This window comes from Orycteropus afer, unplaced genomic scaffold (genome assembly GCF_000298275.1).
Source record: "Orycteropus afer afer isolate SDZICR_OR568_19922 unplaced genomic scaffold, OryAfe1.0 scaffold00292, whole genome shotgun sequence".
Classification (NCBI taxonomy): Eukaryota; Metazoa; Chordata; class Mammalia; order Tubulidentata; family Orycteropodidae; genus Orycteropus; species Orycteropus afer.
The window spans coordinates 4311601-4324765 of NW_006921879.1; the positions used below are offsets into that span (position 1 = coordinate 4311601).

Below are 13165 nucleotides of genomic sequence, written 5' to 3' on the forward strand. Positions count from 1 at the left end.
ACTGTGGCGGGAAAGGGCAGTGTCACCCTGGATGGTGAACCACTGGCCTTCTTGGGTATATACCAAGGTCTAGAGGGGGAGCGTTGAAAGGAAGACACCCACTACACAGCCGGCTTGCGGGAGGCGTTTGGTTTGAGCACGTTAGTGGGAGGGATTTAACTGGAGTCCTGACACTGTTGTGGAACCTTGAAACATTGGAATGGTCTATCCATCATCTATGGCAAGCAGAAAGGGCTGTAGCCCAAACCCTGAGTTCTGCGACAGGGTGTGCTGAGCTGTCTCCCTGCAGGGCTGAGCTTCCAGGCTTTGCACGATTTGAAACTCAGCAAATGTTTGTTGATTGACTGACTGCAGGTAGCATGGCCCAGGGCTTGATTGAGGTGGAGCGAAAGTTCATCCCTGGGCCTGCCACAGAGGAGCGGCTGCAGGAGTTGGGGAGCACCCTGGAGCACCAGATCACCTTCCGAGACAGCTACTATGACACCCCCGAACTGAGGCTCATGAGGGCTGACCACTGGCTGCGACAGAGAGAGGGTAGCGGATGGGAACTCAAATGCCCTGGAGCAGCTGGTGTCTCAGGACCCCACACTGAGTACATGGAACTCACAGCTGAGCCTGCAATTGTGGCCAAGCTCTGTGAGGTGCTGGGGGCTGAGGTGTTGGGGGCTGGAGGCATGGCTGCTGTGCTGGGTCCACTAGGGCTGCAGGAAGTAGCTAGTTTTGTGACTAAGCGGAGTGCCTGGAAGCTGGTGCTCTTGGGGGCTGAGGAGCTGCCACTCAGGGTGGACCTGGACACAGCTGACTTTGGCTATGCTGTGGGTGAGGTGGAGGCCCTGGTCCATGAGGAGGCGGAAGTGCCAACTGCCCTGGAGAAGATCCACAGCCTCAGCAGCCTGCTTGGTGAGGGAAACAGGCCCCTCTCTGCTTTCCCTAATCCCTATTTTCCTATCTTGGATGCACCCACTAGACCATGTAGTGGGAGAGGGTCTCTGGGTTATTTCTGTAATGAGAATTGTTTTAGCTATTTTCTAGAGGACCCAGTTGATTTCATGTTATCAGTTGGGTTTCCTTTGCTTTTATAGTAGCTGTCTAACTGGATTCAATTTTTCCACGTGTCTCTTACTCTATCCCAGGCATTTTGCCTCGTCTGGTTCTCCATCTCTTATCTCTAGCCACTGCAGGTCTCCTTCAGTTCCGTTTGTGCCATTCATTCCTGCTTCAGTCCTGCCTTCCTTCCCCTCCCCAGCCCCCATCCTCTCATTTTTACAACTAACTAGATCTTAGTTTAATTTGTTATGTTGGCTTTAAGTAAAACTTAAGAATATTGGTAAGTTTGGGCAGATTTTTCTTTACCTAGGCTTAACTCCCTTGTAGACAGTTCATCCACAGAAGTATAGGGCTGTGCATCCCACAGGGCCTTATAGCCCTGGATTTCTATTCTTACCTTCTCAGCAAACATACACTGAATTGCCTGCTAAATGTCCAGCATGCTGCCAGGCACAGACAGCCAACACTGCAGTAGGCGGCACCACATTAGATGGAGGGCAGATTCTAGGTGGATCCTGCCCCATGGCTACAGCTTCTTCTCTAGTCTTTCTACATTCTCCGGTTTCTCTGTATTTGGGCATCTCTGCATGTGCTTTATTACCAACCTAATGAGCTTAGGCCTGCCTAGATGGGCTTAAATCTTGATTAGAGAACAGAAACAATAACTGAAGTGAGTCACTGCTGAAGTGCTCTGTCTTCATGGCACCTTGGGTCCCTCTTCACCATTTCTTCTTGCTGGAGAGGCTCGTGCTTGGCTTCCCAGCCACACTCTTGCCTGAACTGGCCCTTTTAGATTCCATTTCCACAGGCCAGTAAGGAAGTGGGTTATGGAAGCTGTTGGGTGGCACTCAGAATCCCAGTGCTGCCTAAGTAACTCCGGGGTCCTGGCTGGGTGGGCAGGGAGCAGTCAAAGCATTTGGATCTGTCATGGCTCTCCTCACTGTTCTTTTGCCTGTAGGTGTGCCAGCACAGGAGAAGCCACCTGCTAAGCTGATCGTGTACCTGCAGCGCTTCCAGCCTCAGGACTATGAACTCTTGCTAGAAGTGAACCGCTCGAGAGAGACCACAGGGAGCCAAACATCCAGACAGTAGCCTGGTCTAGGGTGTCGTTTGCTAGAGAGGAAAGAACTCTGGGTCTAATGGGGTTCACTCCTGGGCTCACTTATCCTGGCTTCCCTCTCTCCAGCTCTGCCTGTTCCTTCATCTACCCTCAGTTCCCCTTCCTTGAATCCTCCCTGGCTGCCGCTTCTCCCTCATCCGTCAGATGCAATCTGTGGGCTGCCCCTCTCCCCTGGCCGCTAAGCAGCCTCCATTGATTTCCGCTCGTGTTTATAGGATTTCCACTTAGCTGTGATCAGTAGTTAAGCACAGGAAAATCCCTTGCCGCCCCCCTCTCCCTTGGTCGATGCCATTGATTCTGCCAGCGGCTCCTAAACCACCTTACAGCTGAGTTAGAGAGGAGGGGAGGCAGCAGGGATTTCCCTGCCTTGGGGTGGGGGGAGTAGTAGCAGGTTGGAGAAATGGGTGGAAATCACTCTTGGAAATCTAGAAATTCTGTTTTGATTGTGCAGTGGGTAGAGTGCTTCCTATGGAAGTTTGGGGGCAAATTTGCTCCCCAGGCTGGAGAGAGGGAGAAAGAAAACCCTTTTCATTGAAACAGGTTTCAAAGGCTCAGGGAAAGATACATAATTCCTGTGTAAGAACTCTTCTTCCCTTGCTGTTACTCATACACGTTTTATGCCCCAAATATACCCAAATATGGCTGGCCCCTTTATATTTTATTGGACTTTCATTATTTGTGGGGGAGGGGGGACAAGCCCCTACAGTTTTTGTAGGGGGAGGCAGAGGGGGAGCGCCACCTGCTGGTAACCCTCGCCTAGATCCACGCTGTTGGAGACGCACTGGTTTAGGCCATAGGATTTGAAGCTGTAAGTCAAGGCTGGAGGTTGAGCCCCATTACTGCCATGTCTCCAAAGGCAAGTTGTTTACCTCAAAGATCTCCTGCACTGACTGCCCAAAGTGGTTGTAGGTGAGGCGCAGTTTTAGCCGCAAGGGGGCCTAGGAATAGGAGAGCAGAGACTAGGGTTAGTACACACGACTTCTCCCTCCCCTGGGTCTTATTCATGGGGCTCCTGGAGCTCACCTTGTTAGGATTGAGGATTCTGAGGAGCTGGGTGATAGGAAGGCCACCCTGAGCTGGAAGTGTGTCCCCACTAGGAGCCTGGAGCTGCAGCTGGAAATTCTGAACATAGGAGGTTTGGGCAGAATACTGTAAGGCAGCTGGCTGGGCTCAGGTGAGCCCTCCAACACCCAATAGTTCCAGGCCCTCTTCCCAAAACTCCCTAATTTGTGTCTCTGCATGCCATTCCCTTCCCATCTCATTTCTGTCTCCCACCCCCTCCTCTATTTAATGGCCTTTTTTCCTGGAGTGCGTGCCCAGGCCATTTCTGAACTCTAGTCCAGTCTAATACAAACCTTGGGCACAGCAGCCTGGCAGACGAAGTGGGTGACATCACTCTCTGAGGAGTTGGTGGCAGTGGCAGTGATTAAAAGCAAAGCAGGGATTCCAGGGGGTCGAACAAAAGACAAATTCAGCTGTAGCCCCTGGCGCTCAAACACTCTGAGATTTGGGATGGGAGCTAGAGTAAGACGAGACAGGCAGCTCAGTGTTTGGTCTGTGGATAACAAAGCCATTCATTTAACACAAATCAACTGAGTACCTGTTAGGTGCAGGACTACTCAAGATGCTTGTGACAAAATGAACAAGATAATGACATCCCTGGCCTGTTGGAGCTTACAGTCCAGTGGGAGAAGGAGACAATAAACAAGAAAACAAGCAAGATAATCATGGAATGTAGTAGGTGCTATGAAGAAAATAAATTATGCCAGCGCAATTAGAGGGGGGTGGCAGGAGAAGGCACCTGACATGTTAGCTGAGACCTGAAGAATGAGAACGAGCTGGTCATGTGATATACTGGAAAAGACCATTCCATGTGAAAAAAACATGAAATGCCAAGAGCTTGAGGTGAGAGGGTTTGAGGAGCTGAGGGGCCAGTGGAGTTCACAGTGGGCAAGTGTCATGAGATGAGGCTAGGGAGGGAGCAGGGCCTTGTAGAAGAACAAGGTACAGAATTTAGAACAAGGGAAGACACTGAAGGCTGTCTACGAGGGATGGACATGATCTAAAGAACCCTTTACCTTCTGAGGAGGGGCTGGGCTGGGGGCCATAGAGGAGGGAAGAGTGTACGTGAACCTCAGTCCTTGGCTAAGAAGACGCTGCACATTTCCCATCCCACCTCTCAGATCCAGCTCTCTGGCCTTTCCAAACATTGTTTCTTTGCTGACTTACCCAGGGGTGGAGGAACACAGGGCAAGTCGAGGAGGTGTACTAATGCACCTCCTGGGGAGGGATCAAGGTGGGGAGGATGCTGGGTATCCCCAGAAGGACCATCCAGGAGGTCTAATAGATCCAAGAGCTTTGAGGCCTGGGGAAAGGATATAAGGGTCATGCCTGGGTGTGGAAGTGGGCCACGTCCTCCTCACTGCAGGTTTCCAGCCTCCTCACCTGGGGCTCTGTGGGAACAGGGGCTGTTTCTGTAAGCTGGGCTGCTTTGCTTTCCTCAGCCTTCTCCTCAACCTGAGGGCTACCTCGTTCCATAAGAGGCATCTTCTCAAGGATGGCGGCCCTGAGAGGATGGAATCCCCTTGGAATAGACTCTTTGTGGATCTCAGGCCTTTCACAAGAGGCATCTGGGAGGTGGGGTAAGAATGTGGAAAGCCCCGGGCACATGGAGGGTCAGAAGTGTCCTCCTGATTTCCTCATATGGCACAATGTTGCTGGTTTTCAGATGAGCAAGGTGGGTGGGAAGCCAGCTTAGTTTCAGTGAGCTATGGGTGGGAGGCTTTCACCAAGGATGAAGAAGGACATAGGTCGGGTAAGACCCTTGTACCCAGAGAGGGGCATTTAGGGGCAGGGCAGGGGTTTGGGCCCCACACTGCAGGAGAGTGCTGAACATACCTCATGTGGTCATACTTCTGGAAGAATTGGTTATACTCCACAGCCCGCTGCTGCAGTTCCACATCTAGACAGCTCCCATAGATGGACATCACCTGGTGGACGCGGCTGGGCCGCAGCATGAGGGTAAGTGGGAATGAAGTCTGTCCTGCCCTTCACCTCCAGGATGTGGCAGGGAAGGGAGAGACCCCACAGGGCAAAGAGATACCAAAGATACTTGGCTCAAAAGCAAGAGCCTAAGGATTGGGGTGGGGGTGGGGCAGAGATAGGGGGTTGTGCTTGGAGAGAAGTTCAGAAATGTGTGCATAGTTAAAGGACGTCTCTCACTGGGAGCTCCAAGATGGGGCCTTTGAGACCCCTTACTTGCTGACCCCATGAAAGCGGGTGCTGAGCTTCATGAGGGCTGTGAGGGCATATCCTCGGGTGGCCGGCAGGGACATATGGGACTGGAGCACCTTTTCCAGCAGTGCCAACACTTCTTCTTCCTCTACCTTCAGAGGTGGACACAAGCAGTGACTGCAAGGGTCAGCCCTGCCTCCCTGAGTTCCTCCTCAATGTACCCCCAATGCAAGCCTCACCTGAAGAGGCTCAGTTTCTTCACAGCTTCCCTCCAACAGGAGGTCCCCGTATTCCCCGATGCACCAGGCAGCCACCTGTGCCAGTGGTTGCTGCGTGGGATAAGAAATACAGCTGAGCCAGTGTCTAGGGTCTCCTCCCCACCTCCAGACCCTGTAACAACCCTTTAGGCAATGCAGAGATGGTGAGGTTTGCAGGATGGGGAAAGGGAAGGGCCTTGGTGCACAGAGCAGTTTACCTTAGAATTTTGTTACCCAGCTGTCCTGGCAGCTGGGTCCTACTGCCCTCTGGTGGCCAACTTTCACAACTACAAGGCTTAACCACACTGTACAGCTAGAACGGTGAAGTGAGAGGGTTTGGTTTCTGGGGTCCCTCCCTTTAAGAAGGAGTGGATAGCTTCTGCTGCCTCTCCCTAAGGGAAAAAAGACTGCAGATATTGGCTGGCATCTGCTAATCTACTCAGCATTTAAGGTAATAATAAAAGCTAATGCATGTAAAAAATCTCATTTGATCTTCACGATAGCTCCATGAGGCAGGCAGGGGAGAGAGTTGAGCACACTGAACATAATGTCTAATTAGTCATCTTGGTTGCCAGGCTAGTAGTTATCGAAGCAAGGAGAAAAGCCCAGGTGTTCGGACTAAAAACGGGCGCTCTGGTGGCATAGTGCCTAAGGCATTTGACTGCTAACCAGAATGCTGGCGGTTCAAATCCACCAGCCACTTGGAAAGAAGGTTGGGCAATCTACTTCCATAGTGATACTGCCTCAGAAACCCAAGGAAGGGTCGCTGAGTTGGATCTGACTCCATGGCAGTGAGTCTGGTTTGGTTTGGTCCTTGAGAAGAGCTCTGGTGGTGTAGTGCCTAAGGCATTTGACTGCTAAGCAGAAAGCTGGCAGGTCAAACCCACCAGCCACAACTCAGAAGGAAGATTGGGCAATCTACTTCCATAGTAATACCACCTCAGAAACCCATGGAGGGGTTGCTAGGAGTCAAATCAACTCGATGGCAGTGAGTTTTTTGTCCTTAAGTGTCTCCACTAAGAAGACAGCTAAAAAAAAATAGGAAAGAATCAGGTATTGGGAGTAGGTGGCCAAGGAAGGGCTGAGGGAGTGTCTGGGCAGCCCTGGGCCTGGGCAGGTGGGCACAATACCTGGGAGATGTCCTCTGCCAGGGCACTGTAGAGGCGGCGCACAGAATAAGCATGCAGCTCCTGGGCTTCCCCAATCAGCTGGGTCAGGTTGGCTATTGCGTCATCCTGCACATGGTTACCTGCCTGATGGTGGTGGGGTGAACATGGTCAAGCCAGTGAGGCAAGCTGCCTATTCCCACCCGGCTCTCAGACCAGTCCCCACCTCACCGTAGTCAGCACATGCAGGATAGTGTCTATGTGCCAGCGCTTGGTTGGGGCAAACCTGGGGACATGCAGTTCATCAGTCCTGGCACTGACCCCGCATTTCACTCCCTCTGCCTCCTGGGCACCTGTCATCTCACCTCTCTGCAGCTAACAGAATGCCTGATGCACAGTCAGCCTGTAGATCAGGGGGACAGGACTCCAGAAAGCCTTGTAGCTCCCTTGTCATGGCTCGCACATTGGAGCTGTTCACCAGAGCCAAGCTCAATTCCAGGGCTCTCCTAGTGGGAAAAAATACAGGTGTCTATGTAAGGCAGCCCTGGTCATCCCTTCCTATCTTAGGTTCTCCCCTTTTCCAGGCACCCATCCCCTTAGCTGCCTCATTCAGCTGCTCTAAGCTGGTCCAGGTCTTACCCACCAGTTGCTGGGCCCTCTTATCCCCACTCACCGGCTAAGGGAGGGGTCAGGTTCCTGCAGACATTCCACCACAGTGGGCCGGTGCCGCTGCACAGCGCTGTGATCAGACTGTACCAGCCGCAGCAATGATGTCAGGGCTACATACCTGGTCAGTGTAGGAGAGGCCCTATCATGCCCACAGCCATCAGCCCCCACTCTCTATCCTACCCTGGGTACAGAGGTAGAAGTAGTTGGATCAAGAGATGCTGGAGAAGGGCAGAGGGCCTGGAGCTCAGCAGCACAGCTGCAGCCAGACACTGGCATTATTACCTAATGTTCTTGTCACTGTTGAGTAGGAAGCGGCCAAGAATGTTGACAGCTAGAACCTATGGGAGGCAGAAGTTGAGGGCAGTCAGGGAAGGCACAATCTGCTCATTCAGAACGGAGGCCACATGGCATATGATGGATGGAGAGGGGAAACCAGTGAATAGGCTGCCATAGTGGGAGAAGCATATGATACCCTTAGGCCAGCTGCAGAGTGTATGTCCATGATGGTAAGCACTGTCTCAAACAGGACTGCGTTGCCTGCATTTTGGCGGGTTTCTGTGTTAGTGGCCACCTGAATGAATCAGAAGAGGATATGCATCTGCAAAGGTCTCTGTCCTCAGGTTTCTATCATGTTGTCTGTCTATCCAATCACTCAACAAAGTTCCCCAAGCCCCCACTATGTACCAGGGCCAGAATGGACACTAGGCTATCACACTGAGACAGACAGTGTCCCTCTTGGAGTCCACAGTCTCAAGGGGAACAAAGAGGTGATAAATATAGCCCACTCATGGAAAGTGGTCATGTGAGGGATGTCCAGGGCTGGTGGGGTCACAGAGCAACACACCTAACCACTGCCCCTTCCCCAGTCCCCTACCTGGGCCAGCAAGTCATTCATGGCTTCACTGCTCTCCTCATGGTTCCGGCCCAGAATCCGAAGAAGACGAAGTATCTGGACCTGAGGTTGGGTTAAAAGTTGAAAGGTGGATGGTCTCATAGGGTAAGAAGGTGTGGGAGTTGGGAGAAAAATCCAACATTGAAAGTATTGTGAAAGGTCTGACTGACTTCCTAGCACCTCCCTGCCCCTCCCTCACCTCCACAGGTCCCTGGGGGTTCTGGAAAGACACCAGAGGTTTGCGAGGCCTGGGGAGTTTGGAGTTTGGAGTTTTTTAATGGGTGTCAAACTGGGTTTTTTGACCAGGGTACTTCCTGCCCCTCGTCTTGCAACAACCTGGACCTTCTTGCCCAAGACACTAACTGAGCCACAGTGTTCCCTGGGAGGTAGCCACAGGCCATGGGCTTACTAAACTCTCTTTATTCCAGTGATACAGTACATAAGGGTCAGCCCACCTGCAGGAAGGGGTCACTGACTCCAGATATGCTGTGTTCTGTGGAATATCCTGATGCCACCAGAGTCCGGAGGATCTGCACCAGCTGGGGTACCACCTGGAGGGAGGGCACAGCCTTGGCTGGGCATTCTTCCTATCCTCTCAACATCCAGGCTATCCTTCCCCCATTGCCCCTCTTTTCCTGGCCCAGAGCCTGCTCCTTCACCAGCCCACCTTTCGAAAGTGCCTGAGAGCTGTAGGGCTTCTTTCGCAGAGCTCCGTGATCAGCGTGATGGTCCCCAGCAGGATGCCTGGGGTCAGGGTCGTGGAAGCAAAGTGTGGGCCAGGGGCAGGGGCAAGAAAGAGTCTACTATATGTGTGTGAGTGACTGCTGCCTTTCTCCTATGAGCTGGTATTCCCATTCCAATTTTCACTTCTTCAGTCTACAGCCAGAGCTGAGGCAAGGGATGGGGTGCCCCATGGCCTTACCGTGGTGGCGCTCGTGAAGCAGTTGGGCACAGAGTGGGAGGAAGATGCTTGAGAGCTCAGGGACCTTCCGAATCATGTGCACCGCAGTAAGAATAGCCTGCAGAGGTTAGGGAGCTCAAAACAGGGCAAACCAAACCAAAATCCCACTGGTATTGAGTTGATTCTGACTCATAGTGACCTCTTTTAGGTTTCTGAGGGGTAAATCTTTACAGAAGTAGATAGCCCAGTCTTCCATCCATGGAATGGCTGGTGGGTTTGAACCACCAACCTGGTTAGCAGTGAGATGCCTTAGGCACTGTGCTACCAGAGTTCCTTGAGACAGGGCAGGGGTCCACCAAATTCCATGGCAAATCTCTACTACATGGCAAACTGGGGATGGTTTCTGGAGGGAAAAATGTCTGCCACCTCACCTTCTTGCGCACGTAGGGGCTGGGCTGCTGGAACAGTTTCTCCACCTCTGTGGCCAGGTCCCGGCACATCTCAGCAGAGCCCATAGTGCTCAAAGTGCACAGGGCCAGACCCTGTACTGGTTGAATCCCCTGGCTCAAGTCACTGCAGGGTTGGGGGTCAGTCAAGCCTCTGAGAAAACCAGTCTTCCCCATACTCATACCAGGCAGCCCCTTGGGGTTTCCCAGTTGCCCACACTCCCGTCTCCCTGATTTCAAGTGCTTCCCAAAACCACCCCAGCCCTCTCACTTCTTGATGCTGTTGGTAATGAGCAGGTGGGCATCCTGCCTCTCATCCAATAGAAGCATGGCCCCCAGGTAGCCCACCCTCTTGTCTGAGAATCTGGGGGAGGCGATCAGTTTCAGGCACTCCATCTACAGGGAAGGGGTGAAACCAGAGACACTAACATCCCTGTTTCATCTTCCTTTACACTAGATTAATTTGGAGGCACAACAGCCCATAGTCCTCCTTTCAACAAGAGAGAGGCTTAAGAGATCCAGGCATTAGTGGGTACTTTCAAGGAACTAGGGCCGTTGAGATGGGAGAGGAGAGGATAAGGTGTCCTGGATGAGGCTGGCCAGAGAATGAAGGGTACAGGCCCATCAGGACCAATGGCGGCTATGTTGGGAGGGTGGTTGAGATGCATGTTGTGAGGCTCAGAGACTGCAGAATAACATATTGGAGGCAAAGGTAGGTAGGTGAGGGGCTGTGAGACGCCGCCCCACTATTCTTAATCAAACTCTGGAGGAGGCGTCCCTGCCCCATACCTGTCCAAAGTGGGCAGGGTAGCCCAACATGTGGACGTAGAGCAGTTTGGCCAGCTGACGGTGCCTGTGCAGAGGGTCCCCATCCCGGAAGGAGGCACGAATGTGGGCGCACTCCTTCTGGATCACCTCCCGCTCCTGTGCCTGGGTCTTGGCCCCGCGAATCTCCTCGATTAGATCCTGAAGCTTCAACGAAGGCATCACCATCCTAGGGGGCAGAGCCCGGGAATGGAGAGGGCTTTAACACTCTAGCCCAGTGTGCATTGGCCCTTCTGCCCAGGCTTGCCCTGTGCCAAGACCCCGAGGGTCCGTGTCCCACTGCAACCCTACAACCGAGCCCATTTACCTTCCTCCACCTAGGTTCCAAATTCCGCCCTCCCTGGCCACAGGGACTCCCCACTACGCATGCGTCCCCGCCCCCCCGCCTGTCCCCACTGAGCATGTGCCAGAGCCCCGCCTATTTTTAATTTTGCCCTCCTTTCTCCACGCACACACCTGGTTTTCCCATCCCTAACTCAGACCTTCCTTCCCTTTCCGGGCTCCGTGCTTTTCCGTCCGTGGGATTCCTCCTCCCTCTCCCATCTCAGGGCACTGCAGTTTCCCCACTCCAGGAGCTAGCCCTATACAACAGCCTCACCTGGGTCTTGTCTCTCCGCTCTTTTCTCCCCAAGCTCTTCCTGGTACAGAGCCCTTCGGGTGTGGTGTTTCGTCTGGCCCGTCCCTCTCTACCCGCCCCCATCACGCGACCCGGCCCCTCCTGGCCCGCCCTGCAGAGCCCTCAAGACTCCCCTGATGTTAAGCTTCCGGCTTTGGGGTTCAAGGAAAGCAGCTTGTATCCATAGTGGAGAGGCTGGGGTACCCTAAGAGGGGTCCTAGTACACTATCACCACCCGGAGAGCTCCAGCTTGGGTTTGAAGCCATCGCATCCCAAAGGAGATGACAATCCCCCCCCTTTTTTGAACTTTTTTATTAATATATTTTTTGTTAATTTTTTTTTTTCCTGCAAGACTGGGTGTTGGTGGCACTGTTGTTGTTTAACTTCAGTCCCAAATTCCATGAAATAGAAATCAGAAGTAAAGTTTGAGAGGGGAGGATGGAGGGAGGCAGGCCAAGGAATAAACAGAGTTTGACTAGAAAAAAAGAAGGTGTATGTGTGTGGTGGGCATTCCCAGGCAAGGCCATTCCTTGAGGGAAGGGATTGGTAGGCAGCTTGCCTCTGCCTCATGCAGGGGAGGGAGGAAAGAGCCCCTGAGGGGGTCTTACAGTCCCCTTTTCCTAGGGCTTCCTGCCCCCAGAGGGAAAGCTAGTACCAGGGATCAGACACAACCTCAAACAGGGATCTCCACCCACCTCTCACCCTAGTTTTGACTCCTACCTCTGCCTTGCCTTGAAAGTGTGGGAGGGGTCAGGTTTTTTGATCCCCTCCTGTTGTTTGTCTTCCCATTTCACAAGATTCTGATGTGATGGGGGAAGAGTTATCACCCATTCTGAGAGAATTAAACTTGTCACAGCTTGTGCAGCTCTGTGAGCTCCTGTCATCTAGTTCCATCTCCCAAAAATGCCTCCCCCCACCACAGCTGACAGAGTTGGGGAGTGAGGCACTTGCTTAAGTGCTTCTAACCCTTTGCAGTAGAAATGCCTTCTTCAGGTCCCTTAGGAATTTAATCAAAGGCCACAAGTGAGTCCAGACCAACCAAACTTAGGGGGACACAGAAGGGTGGGACAGGTCAGTGGCAAAGTTAGGGAGGGGGTGGAACTTGGTTGCATTGGATATTTTTTGTTCCTTTACATTTGCTCTTGGCATGCCACCATAAGGGGTTGGAGGCGGGGCTGGCTGTGAGGAAAGAAAGAGGGAGAAGTTAGGGAGTCATTCTACCTTCCACATCCCATATCTCCCTCAGGGAAGGATTGAGTTAGGCAAGAACCTAGCTCAGTGCTTGGAAGCGAGATAAGATCCTCCAAGATAAGAGGTGGAGTCTGACCTCCTCCAGTTTTTCACAAGGCCCCAGAGGGACACCTGGCACTTTGGGTCAGGGAGTGACAGCAGCTCAGCCAATACCTTGCCCAGTAGTCAGTCACCCCCTTTTCTACTTTCTTTCTCCTTTCCATTCAGCTTCCAGGAGACTCCTGAAGACACCAAACCCACCCTCAGTGAAGTTTAGGTCTAACAAAAAGGGGAGGGGGTGGGGCAATGGTCTGACTTGATTTGTATGTCTCAGAGAAGAGAACAACTCTGAGAGAGAAAAGCCCTTCATATGTAAACAATCTAGAGAAAGAGAAAGGGTTGGGATTGGGAAAGGAATGAGGAAGACAGAGACAGATCCAGAATAAATGAGATAATCTGAGAGAGGGACAAAGAAAAAGCAATAGATAAAAACAAAGAGGGATCAAAAAGGAAAAGGAGAAGAGAAAAGGTAGAAAAAACAACCAGGAGGAGGAAAAGAGGAAAAGGTAAGTCCAAGGGGCAAAGAGGCAGCAACCAAAGCCAGAACTAGGCCAGGAAGTAGCCTCAGGTGAGGAGCTGGGAGAACAGGAATGCCAGGCTGAGGTCCAGGAGGGCCACGGCTCCCACCACCAGGAGGTTGGCAGCTCCCTAGAGAGACAGAGGAAGGCAGGCTAAGTTTCAGAGGACCAAGTCCAGCTCTAAGTCCCTTCTTCCTGGGGATATGACTGTTAAGGCCAAGGGCCCTGGCTGAGGTGGCAAAGC

At 52.4% G+C, this 13165-nt stretch overlaps 3 protein-coding genes across 3 annotated transcripts in view; 1 reads left to right on the forward strand and 2 right to left on the reverse strand.

The window, feature by feature from the left end:
* The first annotated feature begins 359 nt into the window (after positions 1–359).
* Positions 360–2139, forward strand: THTPA (thiamine triphosphatase). Its single transcript, XM_007951249.1, has 2 exons — positions 360–900; positions 2006–2139. The coding sequence occupies exons 1-2, from the start codon at positions 360–362 to the stop codon at positions 2137–2139; spliced, it is 675 nt and encodes a 224-aa protein (XP_007949440.1).
* An 864-nt stretch (positions 2140–3003) lies between these two features.
* AP1G2 (adaptor related protein complex 1 subunit gamma 2) lies at positions 3004–10665 on the reverse strand. Its single transcript, XM_007951209.1, has 21 exons — positions 10462–10665; positions 9944–10068; positions 9658–9799; positions 9248–9344; positions 8993–9069; positions 8781–8876; positions 8308–8388; positions 7906–8004; positions 7716–7771; positions 7438–7551; positions 7130–7270; positions 6996–7050; positions 6789–6911; positions 5641–5730; positions 5426–5553; positions 5066–5170; positions 4613–4733; positions 4397–4532; positions 3523–3686; positions 3191–3289; positions 3004–3105 (listed from the first exon to the last, which is right to left on the reverse strand). Exons 1-21 carry the CDS (start codon positions 10663–10665, stop codon positions 3004–3006), a joined length of 2355 nt encoding a protein of 784 aa, XP_007949400.1.
* Positions 10666–12967: 2302 nt separating this feature from the next.
* Positions 12968–13165, reverse strand: part of JPH4 (junctophilin 4) — a 7362-nt gene continuing 7164 nt past the window's right edge. The window contains exon 5 of the mRNA XM_007951211.2: positions 12968–13051. Coding sequence (XP_007949402.1) covers positions 12968–13051 — 84 coding nt within the window. The remainder of the gene's footprint in view (positions 13052–13165) is intronic.